This window comes from Mangifera indica, chromosome 8 (genome assembly GCF_011075055.1).
Source record: "Mangifera indica cultivar Alphonso chromosome 8, CATAS_Mindica_2.1, whole genome shotgun sequence".
NCBI lineage: Eukaryota > Viridiplantae > Streptophyta > Magnoliopsida > Sapindales > Anacardiaceae > Mangifera > Mangifera indica.
Window position 1 is genome coordinate 6,990,153 of NC_058144.1, and position 15,230 is coordinate 7,005,382.

Below are 15,230 nucleotides of genomic sequence, written 5' to 3' on the forward strand. Positions count from 1 at the left end.
AACTGACAACACACAATTTAGTAATTTACTCCAACAATGGAAAATCATTAAACTTTATATAATAGACTAAAAACAAAATGAAGTAATATATTTGTATAGACAATTTTGATGATGGCTTTTCCATCAACAAAAGAATTTTGATGTCGAAGTTCAAAATTTGTGGTGCAGAATGTTGGTTATGAGAAAAGCCTTGGAAATTGCAGGTGGCAAGACAACAACTCGGTTTCTCTCTATATGTTGCGGTCACCGGAAACAAGTAATTTAGCATCTTCAGTAGTGATGTCGTTGGCAGCCAGCTGAATATTGGACTTGGAGGAGTTCATTTTATTCCACTCGTTTTCAACACGGAAAAAGGCCCATTGGAAGCGACGGAATATCTCCAAGGCTGTGATTGTGAAAACAGTAAGATAATTATGCCGGAGATGAGCAGATAGTTTGTATGTCCATGTGCATCGCAAGATCAAATTGCTTCCTATCACCCAAACATATACCTGCAAATCCATGGCTAAACTAAGTCAATGCACAGGAAATTCGTATGTACTAATATTGTAACAGAACCAATGCTGAAGATGTTGCTGAATAATGTCATTCAGGCCATAGATTTTGTCTGATTCCGAACAGTATACGCAGGTTTTCTGCTTCCGATGTTGTCATCTTTGTCAATACAAAGTGTCATGCATCCAAGGAAAGGAGTCTAATCTATTGACTTGGTCCAACAAGATAAGTAAAATCAGATCCAGGAGAAACTTTTCTGAATAAGGTAATTAAAAAAAAGGAAGAAAAAGACGTATATATCCTTACCCATTTTCGTCCATACAGAAGGAAAGAGAAGACATTCGATCTGCTGAACTTAAAAATCCGAGTGAAGCAACTGCCAAAAGAAAGAATATTAGCATGAAAACATCTGAAAAAGATTTTATTAAGTAAAACGTAAAAAAAATGGTTTTCTGTGCTCTAGATATAACCTAAATTACCATTACATTCAAGAGTGAAAAAAAAGTCATATAAGCATCAAATGACAGCAGTTGAATGGACACAATGATTTCCAATCATGTTATCAAATAAATTGGTGATATTCCTCCAACAATTTCTCCAAAAAAAAATTCTTGCTTATATTTCTCTATCCAGGTCCAATATTTGATGTGCATTAAAGGCAAACAAAAAACAGTAGAGGTGCTTAATTGAATAGCAGTGCAAGAGTTCCACCACCAAAGTAATAGAATATGGTTGAGTCATCGAGGCAACTTAAGAGCAAGAGACAAAGAGGTAAATTTAACATACCTCAAGTCCCAATCTCTGGTTATATCCCAATAGAATGAGTATGAAGAGTTCAAAACACTAGACATGAGCCAGAGGGGCCTATAAAAGTTTGTCCACCTCTCAGGGAAGACATGATATTTAAGGGCTGAAAGAAAAATCACTGGTACTGCTGTCGAATATTTTAAAGCTGAAATCATAGGCACAAAAAGTTACTATACCTGACATGAAACTAACATAATAAATCATTACAAATACTTGCGTGCATAAAAAACATGCATACTTAGTATCTACAAAATAAATTTTATAGCTTTAAATGCTAAAACACTAGCATTGAACAAGAAAACACATTAAACTATTGAGAAAAACAGCAAACAAAAGCACCGGCTTGTACAGAATCAACTGATAGGCATAAAGTAATAACCCTGTTTCTAGATGCATTCTACTGTCACTTCAAGGATGTAAGAAAATATGGAAACTTAAAATGATTTAAGGTTGAAATGTATGCACATTCAACTTTCAAATTATCTACATTATTTGGCAGCCAAAGCTTAAGAGTTTATTTAATATAAATATATTCATGTTCACTGATGTACAAGTATTTCAGCCAGAAGCAGCTTAATCCAATAATGATTCAAATGTATATTCATACATGGTAATTAACAACAATCTCTATGTCAGTTCGTAAAAAAATAATGCAATATTCAAACACCCATATTCCTAACCAAGAGCAAGCAGTCCAAAAGAAAAATGAAGAAACAAATATATAAGGTAATCCAAGAGATCGTACCATTGAAAAGAGTTGTCTTCTCCTTGGTGTCTTTGTATTGTCTAAGACACTGAAACAAGCGGAATAGATAAGGCAAAACTAAAACTAAAGGGATTGCAATGGAGTGACTGCCACAAACAGAATCAGCTTCAAACCAAGCAATAGTGGCAACCTGCACATTTTAGAAAGTCTCTTAACAAAGCATCATTGCTTGTGTATAGAAGCTAAGTAAAAACAGCTCTAAAGCACATGTTGATGGTTTGACAAAGTTGTGCTTTTGCCAATTATAATCTTTATAATCTAAATATTTTCAGATTTTTTGTTTTTTGCTTTTCAAATTACCACTAATTTTCAAATAAAAAATCTGAATACAACAGGTTAAATTTCATCATGTATTCTAAATTTTGAAAAATATTTAATAATTTATGAACTAGATAACCTAAAACACCCTTATTCAATAATGAATACAAATTTTATTGATAAAAATGAGATATTGTAATTTATTTCTTTTTAAAAAATTAGAAGATTGGTCACACCACAGTTGCCAGTCACAGGAATTCAGCCATCAGTCATCGAGATCCAATGACAAGGAAGTTCACTGGTGTGTTTTACTGACAATATTGGTATCAAAATAATCACACCTCTGAGTAATCTATCTAACCATAAAATTTTTATAGCAAGAGATGTAACATTTAGCCAGGATCTCACATAGAAATTTCATCCACTCAAAACAAAATTGAAGAGTATAGATTCGAACCAAGAGGAACCAAAAAAAAGGAAACTCTGAAAAAGAAATTTTAATCTAATAGAGTTTCTCTATTAACATGCATGAGTATTGGCTGAAGCACCAAACGCTAACCTGCCGATGAACCATTCGACACACTGAACGCTCCAAATCCGAGAACACCTGCACAAGATTCACAATTACAAGTCAGCAAGAAATACACCAGGAAAATAAGACATAAACATCCATAAATATATAGTAAAACACAATCAAAGAATTGTTTGCAGATCCATCACACATAAGAAAAAAAAATTAAAAAGACCCTGTGTATCTATCACATATAAAAAAAAAAATTTTTAAAAAAAGAAAGAAAAACCTTAACTGTATGCAAATATGATCAGTTTTTTAAAAAATGAAACACAAGAATAATCAGAGAATAGCTAATTGGATAATGGAATGCATACCTTTGCCATGGAAGTCAAGATATCAGCCAAGAAGAAGTCAGGAAATGATATTGCCTGTATTCACTGCATGAAATAAATTTATGGAATAATAGGAAACCTATACTACTTGATATTTAAACCATTGCTTAAGACACAAAAATGGATCAAGTTCAAATGAGACTAATGTTATCCTGGCTCAAGGTGTTCATAATACGTCGCAACAAGACAATTGGTAGGACACAATTCCATAAGATTATTTTAATCCCAATTAACTGTGAATCACTATCACTAGTTTATAGTGGCCCAACAGCATTTTTGCAATAGACCATTTTGGGAGGCTATGGGATCAAATCCTGTCAGGCTTCTTCGGCCCAGTTGGTTGTCAACACACTAATTAGATTAGATGTATGTAGAGTTATGCATGTTGCAGATTTTCCACTTTGAAAAAGAAATTCTAGTAGCAGTATTAGTTTTAATTATTCCAGTAGAAATTTTATATAACATATTTATTTCTTCAACATGACTTCATCCAATTACTAATGCTTAAAATTCATTCAGGAAAAACTTAGAAAGAAATGTCAATTTCTAAAAAGCCAAAGAAAAGCCAACCAATTCTTGTATCACTCACTGACAGTGAAAGTGCATATTCCCCTACACACGATGTTGCGCAAGACTTTTTGACTCAATTAAGCAGCTAGATATAAGAAAGAAGTTTTTACTTAAGAAAGAGGCTTTGACTTTTCTAGCTTCTTGAGTTTTTAACTCATTTGATTCTGTATCTATTGGCTTGGTTGGTAGGCTAAACTGATCTTGTTTCTGTTATGGTAGATTAACGAATTTGTTCATTCCACCTAATGGCAAAAAACAAGACTTATGCAGCACCTGACAATTGAAGTCAGAATACAATTTGTATGTAAGAAAACTAGCTTTTAAACTTCTTTATTTTTTTCCAGAACAAGCACTGTATATGTTCATCATAAAGCATAAAGATTCCATGGGCTAAATAAAACAGGAAGATAATCAAATGATAAAACTTGCCTGAAGTGGGAGAACTATCCGCCAAAGAGTCCTTAGCAAGAAATAGCGGGATGACAAGTAAAAAATATCAAATGGAAATATCAAAATCATCACAACAGCAAGATATAAAAGAACCTGCAATACAGATCATGAAAAATTTAATGCACCTTAAACCTGCCAGTTCAGTGGTCACATAAAATGGAGATTTGATGCTTAACAATGCATACTAAATTGCTAACTTATTAACATTAGCTATATGACAAATGGCATTGATCATATTACAAAAGCAAAAACATGTTACCGTTACTAACTTACTATAAGTCTCTCAAACAACAAGATGTTTTATGTACTAAATTAAATCATGAGATAAATTTATTTCAATGCATCAATTATGAAATCAATTGAAAATGCTCAGTTCTAGAATTTTCTAAAAAATATATATATATTAATATCATTGCATTTCCCTTAAAAAATAAAGCATCAAAAGACACATGTCCTACATTGTGGACCTAGTCTCAAATGAACTCAGTCTAAACTGAATCTATAAAAGACTCATGAATCTAATCAGATCAAAAGGCTTGCTAACAAATAGTCTACCATTGAATTGACCATCTTGTCATACCAACTCCAAACGATGACACATTTTATCTTATTTAAGAAACTCTCAAATACAAACACCAATATCCCAGCCATCTTTTGAAAATACATATATTTAAGCGTGTGGGTGTCTGTATATATATAACTATATATATATATATATATATATATGGGTGTACAAAATTACAACGATTGAGATTAGTATATACTTGAAGCAGCCAAAACAATTACAGTGGGAAAACAAATGAAGCAAGCAAAATTTTAAAGAAGCTTGATAAATAAAGGCAGCATAAAAATATAACATCAATTTCCAAAGGAGAAACAAAAGCTCAACTGCTAATGGCTCAAATGATATAAAGAAGTAATGCAATGACAATTAATCAAAAAGGAAAATAAGTGAAAGAGAGGATGCATCTATTACACTGGTTGAGAAGCAGCCAACGACACTTCTCCATGTGAGTATAGATAAAGATATGCCGTCATGCTACTTGGGACAACAATAGTCATCCATGTGGCACACTGCAGATATAAAAAAGGGTACAAAGAATTACTCCGGGATGATACACATATTAAAAAGAGTCACTCTAAAATCATATACATATAGAGCTTATTATAACTGGACAAGGTATTATTAATGACTGTATTAAAATGATTAACAGATCAGATTGTGGACTTATTTCTAGGTCAAGAAAGAAGACAAAAAATATTACTCCAGTCCATATTTAAAACAGAACAAATCACAAGAAATACTCGGCTGAGATCCTTTCATACTCCAAAAACAAGCTGTTAATGATGCAAATAGTGTCACTCATCTTTAAAGCTAAAACATGTGAAAGTGCTTTTACAATCATTTAATACATTTGCAATTTCAATTTCAGTTCATTTCTAGGGCTGCAAACAAGATTGTTACTAATACACAACATACAGAACTAGGCCCAGAGTTAATAATGATAGTAGTATACCACCAAAAGACTATATTTTGGAAATCTCATAGGATATCATAATAAGAAGGGTAATGGAAGCTCTAGAAAGTCTCAGCATGTGACATTAACAATGCAGCTAATCCCTGTCTTTTATGCATTAGTGATTAAATTCAATACCTTCCATATTTCTCTGTGAGTAAGATGATCTTGATCAAGATCAAAAATTTTTGTATAATTGACATTGGCCTGGGAAAAAACCCATAAATTTACTCCCCAGAGCCAAACCATCATGGTCTGCCATAAAAAAACCAAAAGAAAGTATTGTTATACTACAAAAGGGGGGCCACTATTATGGTTATATTGTTTCATTTGACAAAAAGCAAGAAATTAACTAACCACAAGAAGCAGAGGATTATAATACAAAAATGCCTCATACAGAAAAAGATCCCTCAAGTCTGCACTCATCCTCATAACAGAATCCCATCCAACCTGTGATTTTACATATTTACATTAAGAAAATAGAAGATGTATAACAAAATAATACTAACTCTGAATGCACCCCCTGTAGCAATTTGGGAGAGGAGAAGAAAAAGACTAACCTTGCAGCAAATGAAACCCCAAACGAAGAATAACAATACCTGGGGATTATACTAAGTCAGGATCATGGAAATATATATTGAAAATCAAAAGAATAACTCTAGATTATAACACAAGGTAAAAACAGGAGTAAAATCAAGAAAATTTTCATCACAATAATTTATATAATACTTAGCTTAGTAGAGTATACAAAAGTGGCATATCTAAAATGAAAAATACATAAAAGAAACTAGATCTAAACTTATTCATGAGTTACTGTTAAGTTGAACCACTACTATCAATACAGCATACAAACACATATAACAAACTAAACAACCAGAAAAAATAAATAATCAATGTATATTACTAACAACCAAACCTTGAATCTCCATAATAGTACAGGAGATGGCATGACTGCAACAGTATTCATGGGTGATCCTAAGACCTTCACTCCGTTTGCATCTGTTTGTGAGAAACCTTCTTCAACATTATTTCCTGCCTCATCAACTGACAGATATTTTATAATAATGAGAAGCATGTATAAATCCACAAATACAAATATATTAAATAAATAAATAAAGAAAGAAAAGCAATTATGAAAAATCTAACTTGTCAATAACTGTCTTACCAGGATCAAAGAAGACGGGTCTACTTCCAGACTTCCTTAAATGTGGACTGTTAGAAGGAACAGTTGCTAGTCCTCCAAACATAGATGTAATAGAGGATAGCAAAGGTGTTACCTACGTCACCTATCCTACACAAAGAATCCACCATAGCTGAATTAATAAATGAAGATCAATAGATACTAAACTAGCAACCTTAAAGAACTCGATAATTGATCATTGCACCTAACACGGGAAAGTAAACTAGAATCAAGCAATCCATAAGCAGTCAAGTAGACATATCAAACTTGAACACATTTACATGTCTGCTTGTCTTAATTACATATTCATAATGCCACAATGGACGGTTATATTATATAAAATTAAATCACAATAAGTTTTAACATCCACACAATATCACATTACAACAATTTAATGAATGCACACCAAACTAAGGCCTCTGATTATCAATGGATAAACACATATGCCAAGAGGCACATATAGATCAGCTTTCTCACAATCGTATATATCTAACCTCAGCTTTAAATTGTCGAAAATTCATGGAAAAAATAGCAAAATAAAAACAAGCAAACACACACGAATCTATCTATATTCAGATTCTAACTTAATTCTACACGTAGCAGCAGAAATAATGAGTAAAACTAAGCAACATCGCTAAGTTTCCAATAAATAATGCTGAGGCTAAGTTCCAGTTCGATTGAATAATAATAGACTATTCCAAGAGAGTATTTATAAAAAAACTTATTGGATCTAAGTTTAGAACACAACACAGATCAGATCAGAAGATACATACAGCGACGATGGCGTTGATTAAACGTTATCGGAAAATGCGAACCTCGCTGTGTTTCGGTAGCTCTGCCTCCCTGATTTGGAGGAATTTGAGTGAGATTTAAAGGAGGCAAACAAACGTTGATTTCCAAGGACTAATTGCAGATTTTGAGGATTCTTTGGGGTTTATCGTGTAGATATTTATAGTTTTATACTTTTATTTATCAAAGCTTTTGAAACACTAAAATGTGGTGTTTGACTTTTTATTATTCCAAAATTAAAATATGTTTGACGACTTTAATTTTCTTATTACTTTAAATTTTATAAATGTGTTTGGTATCTACACAATCCATTAATTATTTTTCTTTTTTCAGATTATAACAACTTTGAAAACTATATACAAATTTATTTTTTGAGTGACAAAAAATAATTTATTAAGGTGGGTGGACATTGCTAATGCTAAGTCCCCATCACTCACAAATCTTCATAATTTACTTTTTCTTGATTGCAACGGAAACAATCATAAATGGTTAGTTGTCATTTCAAATATTGCTGATATAATATAACAACGGAAATTTGTATCACATTATTCATTTGTTTCCATATTTTTCCTGCTTAACCTATAAAACCGTTCCATCTGGGCCCTCCCAACAGGGACCAAGCCCAGGCCTCCTCATTTAACACATTAATTAAAAGTATAATTTTATCCTTGTTATTTCTTAATAATTATTAACGGAAGGATTTTATTACTTGGCTTTTTTTTAATCCATGTGGGCCAAACTAGGGCTCTCCTCGTGCTGCTGCTACCGCCTTCTTGATCAAGGCACGAGCCAGGATGTTGAGATTGGTTGCAAGCGGCCCAAAGTCAGCAAGGCAGTACACTGAGGTTGGTCCAGGTGGCCCAAAACCCAGTCCTCCTCATACCAAAAAGTATTCAACCTTGATCTCATCCAAAGACAAGGTTTTAATAAAATTATGTATATAAAATAATATTTAATTATATAATAATATATTATTTTTATATTTTAATTAGATATATATATATATATATATATATATATATATATATATATATATATATATATAATATTACTTTTAAATCATATGATTTTGCATTATGTTACTTGTTCACCATTCTAATAAATACATTCAAACGCTTAGGCATCTGCTGCATTATAGGCTTCTGTCCCTGGAATGCCACTTGGAAGACTTGGGATTGTGTTTTTCGTTTGTGGTCTAAGTTTTTGCATGAAGAGAAAGAAGATTATGTTTCATTCATTTAATTGTAATTATAATTGCTTTCATTCAATTGTTATATTGTTGATTACAAGTGGATTGATGCTCATATCATAATTTAATTTTTAACGTATTTAAAATTTTTTATTCAATTTAGATCTTAGGAATTTTTTTTTAATTTAATTACCTAATTTTGAGAATTAAATTTAGTATAATGTTTAAAATTTTTATTATTTAAATTTTAAATATATGCCAACATTGTAGTTTTCTATCTTTACATTTGGAATATTATAAAGTACAGTGTTATTTGTATAATTTTATGTATAAATAATGATATATTATTATGTGATTGATAGTTAAAAGTTAAAGATAAATCAATATTCGATTGTATAATGATATATTATTATTTATATAAAAATTTATACACATAATTTTATTATATTATAATTAAAATACTTAAAATATATGATTTATTTTCAATTCTAAATTCATAAGAAAAAAATGTCAAGATATTTTCATTTTAATTTCAAATTTTATGATAAAGGCAAGAATTTTTTTTTTTTAAATTTTAAATGATGAGAAGAGAAGGATAAGATTAAAAATTAAAACACCATAAAATAAGGAAATGTCAGATAAACTTCAGTAATTAAATTGACTTATTAATTATACTAACAGAAAAGCCAAGTCAGCACATACCGTATGCCACATCATCGACTTCTCTCACCACAAGATCAAAAAACTCTTCAACAGCAGTGCCACGTCAACCCCGCGATCTCCTGCTTCGGAGCTTCACACTCTTCTCCAGTAAAATCCCGATTCCCGATATCTCGGAAGCTGGCTATTCAGTCAGTTTGCATACCCATTAAATTTACAAAATGCAACATATTTTTGCCACTTATTTACCTTCTTGCCATCGCTTTGCTCGAATCAGGTGTCCGAGTATTACGTCTGACCATAATAATTCTTCCAAGATGCGACCGTCCACATCATCACTAACGTGGCAACCAACCAGGTAACATAGGGAGAAGGTGCATAAATAGACAGAATTACCGAACTGAATTGACTCCACAGTGTCGAACTTAATTAAAATCCTACAAAACACAACAATTAGTTGTTTTTCATGTTACACATTTTGTGTTTGTTGGATCTCCATCTTATCTCGCTTAAAGAACCCACCTATAGTTTTTAATGGGCATTTCCTTTATTGATTTTGGCTGATTCTGTATCGAATTTTGATCAATTCAGTGGCGGGAGTTCGGAGTTTTCGATCTGTAAGTGCTTAAAATGCCATAAAAATCTGATACTGCGCTTAATTTTGATATAAAAGAGAAGGGTGTTCGCTATTTTTGTTGTGTTGGATGGCTTGTTTATGACTGTTGAAGGATTACAGAGTTTGTCGTTTGATTTTTGAGGATTTATTAAAGCCGAATTCCCGCTAAAGAGATTCAAGTTAATTAGTTTAGTTTAAAGTTTATAGAGGTAATCGATTAAGAGAGGGTGAAGAATGGAACCCTTATGTGAGTTTTGTGGGGTGGTCAGAGCTGTGGTTTATTGTAAATCAGACTCCGCAAGGCTTTGTTTGCAATGCGATGGGTGTGTACACTCTGCGAATTTGTTGTCGCGCAGGCATCCTCGTTCACTGTTATGTGATAAATGTAATTGTCAGCCCGCAGTGGCCCGGTGTATGGACGAGAAATTGTCTATTTGTCAAGCGTGTGATTGGAATGGCAATGGTTGCTCAAGTTTGGGGCACAGGTGTCAGGCATTGGAGTGTTACACAGGGTGTCCTTCTTTGGCTGAGTTTAGAAGCATTTGGTCTTCTGTTCTTGATATTCCTAATTCGGGTAATTCTGGGATTAGTTGGGGGCCCCTTGATTCCTTGCCACCAACTGACAATTGTGGGAATGATTGTTTGGAGCAAAGAGATAATGAGGGGTCATTTGATTTGGAGACAAGCAAGTTGAATGAATTGGAGCCTTGGATGCTGAATTCTTCTATGATTCCACCACCGAATCCAAATTACATGCCTTATTGTAGTGATCAAGCAGCTTTTTTCTCTGAGGAGTCCAATGAGCCAAAGGTATTATTAAAAAACTTTGTTAATGAATTGGTGACTGCAATGTTTAAAGCTGAAATATTTTCAAAGACTTGACATTACACTTACCTATATGTGCTGCAGGGTTCTGACTTAAAAGATCTTAAACTTCCAGATGGTGATGATCTCTGTAAAGTCCTTAACATGGATGATGTTCAGTTAGATTTCGAAGCTGGTGATGAGATATTTGGCTGTTCACAGGGTCAATCTAGATACCAATTTGAAGATGTAGGGACTGATCGCACATTAATGGAGAAAAACTTATCAGTTACCGAATCTGACGGTCCCATTGAGAATGCTTTAGAGGTTCTCTCTAAATTTTTAATTTCATGGAGAATTCTTTGGTTATACGTCTGATTATTTCTTCCTGTTTTTCATAGTTTAGCATTTTAGTTGAAGGATTAATCTTTTGCATGCTTATGAAGCAGCATAAAATGTCTTGTCATCTCAACATTATTTGCTAAATTTTTAACTCTAAGGTTCTAACTTCCTCTTATTATTGTTATCATTCTTTGTGGTGTTTCTGGAACATGAAATGTTTTGTTCAGGAATTTTTAGTGTCCATATACAGTTGACAAACATGTCACTAAGCTCAAAATAGCTAGGTAATAAATTTGGTATCATTTATTCAGACTGTGTGTGCTTTAAACAAGTTTTTTTTTAACTCTTTTAAACTACTTTATGGTGTTTGATACCATGTGCACCTCTTATTGCTTATCACCACATAAAAAAATTCACAAAATAAATAAATGCAACATTGAAGAACATTATATGGCTTCCTGGGCAGTAGTAGGCTCAGAGTATTGTTCGAACACTGAAACAAGGATTCCAAATCACAATGATGAATAAACTTTAAGACTTTATTTGCTTATCAGATTATCAGGTGTGCAATCTAATATTATCAATGATAATGAACACAATTGCAGATAGTAGAATATTTGTTTTATTTTCAAGATCAATTGAATTTTATAAAGGTTTTATAAGAGGTTGCTTGCCAAAATCAGGGATGCTTCTCACTTTTGTTTAGTTTTTTCAGGCATCATCAGCAGGGCAACGGGACTCCATGCCCTTTCAATCCTCTTGTGTTGGTGGGACTGCCAGCATAATGCAGTCCATGGTTGGTAATTCCATTTGCATATTCCCTAATACTAGTTGCAGCAGAAACATCAATCTTGGATTTCCTGCTGGTCAAGTTCATTCAAGCATGTCGCTTTCATTATCCAACATCACTGGTGAAAGTAATGCAGCTGATTATCAAGATTGTGGATTGTCACCTGTGTTTCTACCTGGTGAATCTCTGTGGGAACCAAATCTAGAAGCTAGCTCCCCACAAGCAAGGGATAAAGCAAAAATGAGATACAACGAGAAAAAGAAAACACGAACGTATGTGCTTTATCTCTATTTAATTTATACACAATATAATATATTAACAGTTTAGGAAAATAGAGCATATATTTATGCCTTTCATGAGTGTAGACAATTTTCGTTAATTGCCAAGATCAAATTAGTATACCAGATTTTTCATGGATATTCTATTGATTTCTAATGCTTTTATTCATTTATGTTATTTCTCTCCATTATTTAGTCATTTATGCTATTTCTTTCTGTTATCTCCATTTGAAAATGATGTTTGGACAAATAATTTCGTTAATTCTATGGAAAAACATAAACATAGAGTAGAGCAAGTTATTCTTTCTTTTAGGCATCTTTTGAAAGATTTGGCTTGCATCTTTTAGATTTAACAAAGATCTTCATCAACCTAAAGCTTATAAAGCCTTTTTTTCTATGATAGCAAAGAGAATATGAATGCAGACGATTAATTCTTCTGTTGTAGATATATATTAGTATTGTTTAGATTCTTATGATTTGGCTGGATCAGTATGCTTGGACTATGATTATTGTATATGCTATTGACACTTAAACAGCTATAAATTCTCAGAGATCTTGATCTATATAATCTTTTTTATTTTTAAGTTTTCCCCCTAATAGATTTTGGACATCTGTCATATGTAGGTTTGGTAAACAAATAAGATATGCCTCAAGAAAAGCCAGAGCTGATACTAGAAAACGTGTGAAAGGTAGATTTGTGAAGGCAGGTGAAGCATACGACTATGATCCTCTTGTGACGAGAAACTTTTGAGCCACCAAATCTGTCTATTAGTTCGTAAGACAAGGATAAATTGATAAGGTAAAATCTTTCCATCTTCAGATATATAGATTTTGTTCATTATAATATTTTTAACAAGGACTTGAAAGATAGAAATAGAAGCAATTTCTAAAGTATCTGTACTCAACTCAAAGATACCTTAGATTTTCTAAATATTTTGAGGCTATTTACATAGAATAGAATTTTTCCATGCAATGTGATTTGATGAAGATTTTTTCTAGAAAAATTAACAGAAAGAACAGCATAAGATAATGCATTTTGCTGTCGTCTCCTGAATGCTTTAGAAATAAGCTTATGCTTTTATTCTGATGATTCAGCTTTTCTTCATAGGGAAGAAAATAAAAATGGACCAAGGATCAAGATCTTTTAACTTTGTTAGTAGTGCAGGAGATTAATTCTAAATTTGAAGCTTTCACTGAAAATGCGATCCATGTTGGATGATAACTGACAATAAGGGAAAAGAAACTTTAGACATGCCTCTTATTTCATTCTTCTTGCTAGGGAAAATTGTGCAATTCTTTCCGTATTCACTTGAATTCATCTTGGCTTCTCTTGCTCTTACTCTGTCATACACTTAAACTCGCATTACCTTTTTAAACATCCAACTGATATTATCTTTGCAGGTATACTATTCTTCTCTAACATGTATGGGGGTAATTCTAAATAGCTGATTCAACATTCCATCTTCCTGAGGTATCTCTATCTCTGAAGATCCTGATAATATTTAAGTACTTCACTTAATTCATGCATTTGGAATCAACATAATAAAATTCTTAAACTTTTACCACTTTTTAGCCTTTTCTGGTTATTATTTTTTTTCTTTGATATACAAGCATATTCATTTTCACATTCACATATTAACGATGGTAAAATTCATGGACACTGGAGCAACCAATGATGACTATGACATTCATAAACTACCGTAACAAACATTTTAAGTGATAGATTTTCCTTATATCATAATGGATAATAATAACTTCAGTTATTCATATAAGACTGCTTATGTGCGCCAAGATGCTGTCACATAACTATTCCATGTTTTTCTTGCCTCACCCAAACTAGATCCTCATCTTGCTTTTGCTGCACCTCCACCAATCTTGCCATAGGTTAAAAAAAAAAAAATCAATCACAGTCTTACTTTTAGGTACATTTTGTGCATTTATACAAACCACGGATACTTGTTCTATGTAATAAACTTCAGTTTACAGTTGAGAATTTGATACAGAAAGTATAACTTCCATATATGAGAATAAAAATAAATTCATGTGCCTTTTTTACAGTTGTGTTTTTATGCCAATAGAGTACATTTCCCACTGTTTCTTTATGCCTTCTTTACTTGATTTTCAATTGTTAATATGTTTTAATGCAAATATATATCAGAGAGAGCATATTTTGTTAAAAAACTGGGTTACCTGATGGGATTCCAAAACTCATCTTCCACAATTACAATGAAAAATAGAAGTTGTAGTTGCAAAACACATTTTCACTGTATGAAGATAAGCTTCCAGTAAAAGTAGTGGTTGCTGACGGCAAATATTGTGTTAAGGTATTGGAATGCGAGTCATGTGACCATTTGTATTCGTAATCCAGACAAATTCCCTGTGAATTTCTGTGGTCATCTGCAAATATTAAGAGGGCAGGATAATTGGGATTCTTGTGATGGTGACTTAGCGTGTCTTTTTGCGCCATAAAAAGAACATCTAACAACAATATGACATCGCCAGCTCAACTTCTGAAATTGCTCTGCGTATTTTCGCATGTACTATTTTAAACAGACGAAAGTTCTCACCACACAACCCTCTTTCTGATGTGATTCAATATTTGTCATGACCTGTTCATAGTAATATCAACCACAAGCCAAAGCTTCGATGAAACTAATGGCTTAATAATGTATTCTAAAACATATGAAAGAAAAGAGTAATATCAACCACAAGCCCAAGCTTCCATGAAACTTAACCTTGTTTATTTTGAATGTGTTTTAGATGATAAAAGATCAAATTTATATCCAAATATTGTTGAAAGTGTTATGTGGATG

General features: G+C 32.5%; 2 protein-coding genes and 1 long non-coding RNA gene across 10 annotated transcripts; 1 reads left to right on the forward strand and 2 right to left on the reverse strand.

Annotated features, from left to right (window-relative positions):
- Positions 1–37: 37 nt before the first annotated feature.
- Positions 38–7,943, reverse strand: LOC123222407 (SPX and EXS domain-containing protein 1-like). 6 transcript variants are annotated; one of them, XM_044645160.1, is made up of 14 exons: positions 7,723–7,943; positions 6,935–7,060; positions 6,686–6,813; positions 6,330–6,368; positions 6,127–6,219; positions 5,908–6,024; positions 5,231–5,326; positions 4,232–4,345; positions 3,215–3,268; positions 2,886–2,933; positions 2,048–2,198; positions 1,282–1,447; positions 802–871; positions 38–699 (listed from the first exon to the last, which is right to left on the reverse strand). In XM_044645160.1, the coding sequence occupies exons 2-14, from the start codon at positions 7,014–7,016 to the stop codon at positions 673–675; spliced, it is 1,185 nt and encodes a 394-aa protein (XP_044501095.1). In that variant the 5' UTR covers positions 7,017–7,060; positions 7,723–7,943; the 3' UTR covers positions 38–672. The 6 variants fall into 6 exon arrangements, with proteins under 6 accessions (XP_044501095.1, XP_044501096.1, XP_044501094.1 ...); XM_044645161.1 differs by having other exon boundaries at positions 38–706; positions 7,723–7,942; XM_044645159.1 differs by having other exon boundaries at positions 38–491; positions 6,935–7,055; positions 7,765–7,936.
- A 2,042-nt stretch (positions 7,944–9,985) lies between these two features.
- LOC123222648 (putative zinc finger protein CONSTANS-LIKE 11) lies at positions 9,986–15,022 on the forward strand. 3 transcript variants are annotated; one of them, XR_006503686.1, is made up of 6 exons: positions 9,986–11,013; positions 11,113–11,334; positions 12,056–12,411; positions 13,042–13,216; positions 13,819–13,888; positions 14,742–15,022. XR_006503686.1 is itself a non-coding variant. In XM_044645526.1 (5 exons), exons 1-4 carry the CDS (start codon positions 10,438–10,440, stop codon positions 13,166–13,168), a joined length of 1,281 nt encoding a protein of 426 aa, XP_044501461.1. In that variant the 5' UTR covers positions 9,986–10,437; the 3' UTR covers positions 13,169–13,216; positions 13,819–13,982. The 3 variants fall into 3 exon arrangements, 2 of the variants coding, with proteins under 2 accessions (XP_044501461.1, XP_044501462.1); XM_044645526.1 differs by lacking the exon at positions 14,742–15,022 and having other exon boundaries at positions 13,819–13,982; XM_044645527.1 differs by lacking the exon at positions 14,742–15,022 and having other exon boundaries at positions 9,988–11,013; positions 12,065–12,411; positions 13,819–13,982.
- LOC123222650 lies at positions 14,078–14,774 on the reverse strand. The gene is made up of 2 exons (XR_006503687.1): positions 14,608–14,774; positions 14,078–14,291 (listed from the first exon to the last, which is right to left on the reverse strand). It is a non-coding gene; the product is annotated as an uncharacterized LOC123222650 (long non-coding RNA).
- Positions 15,023–15,230: the final 208 nt, after the last annotated feature.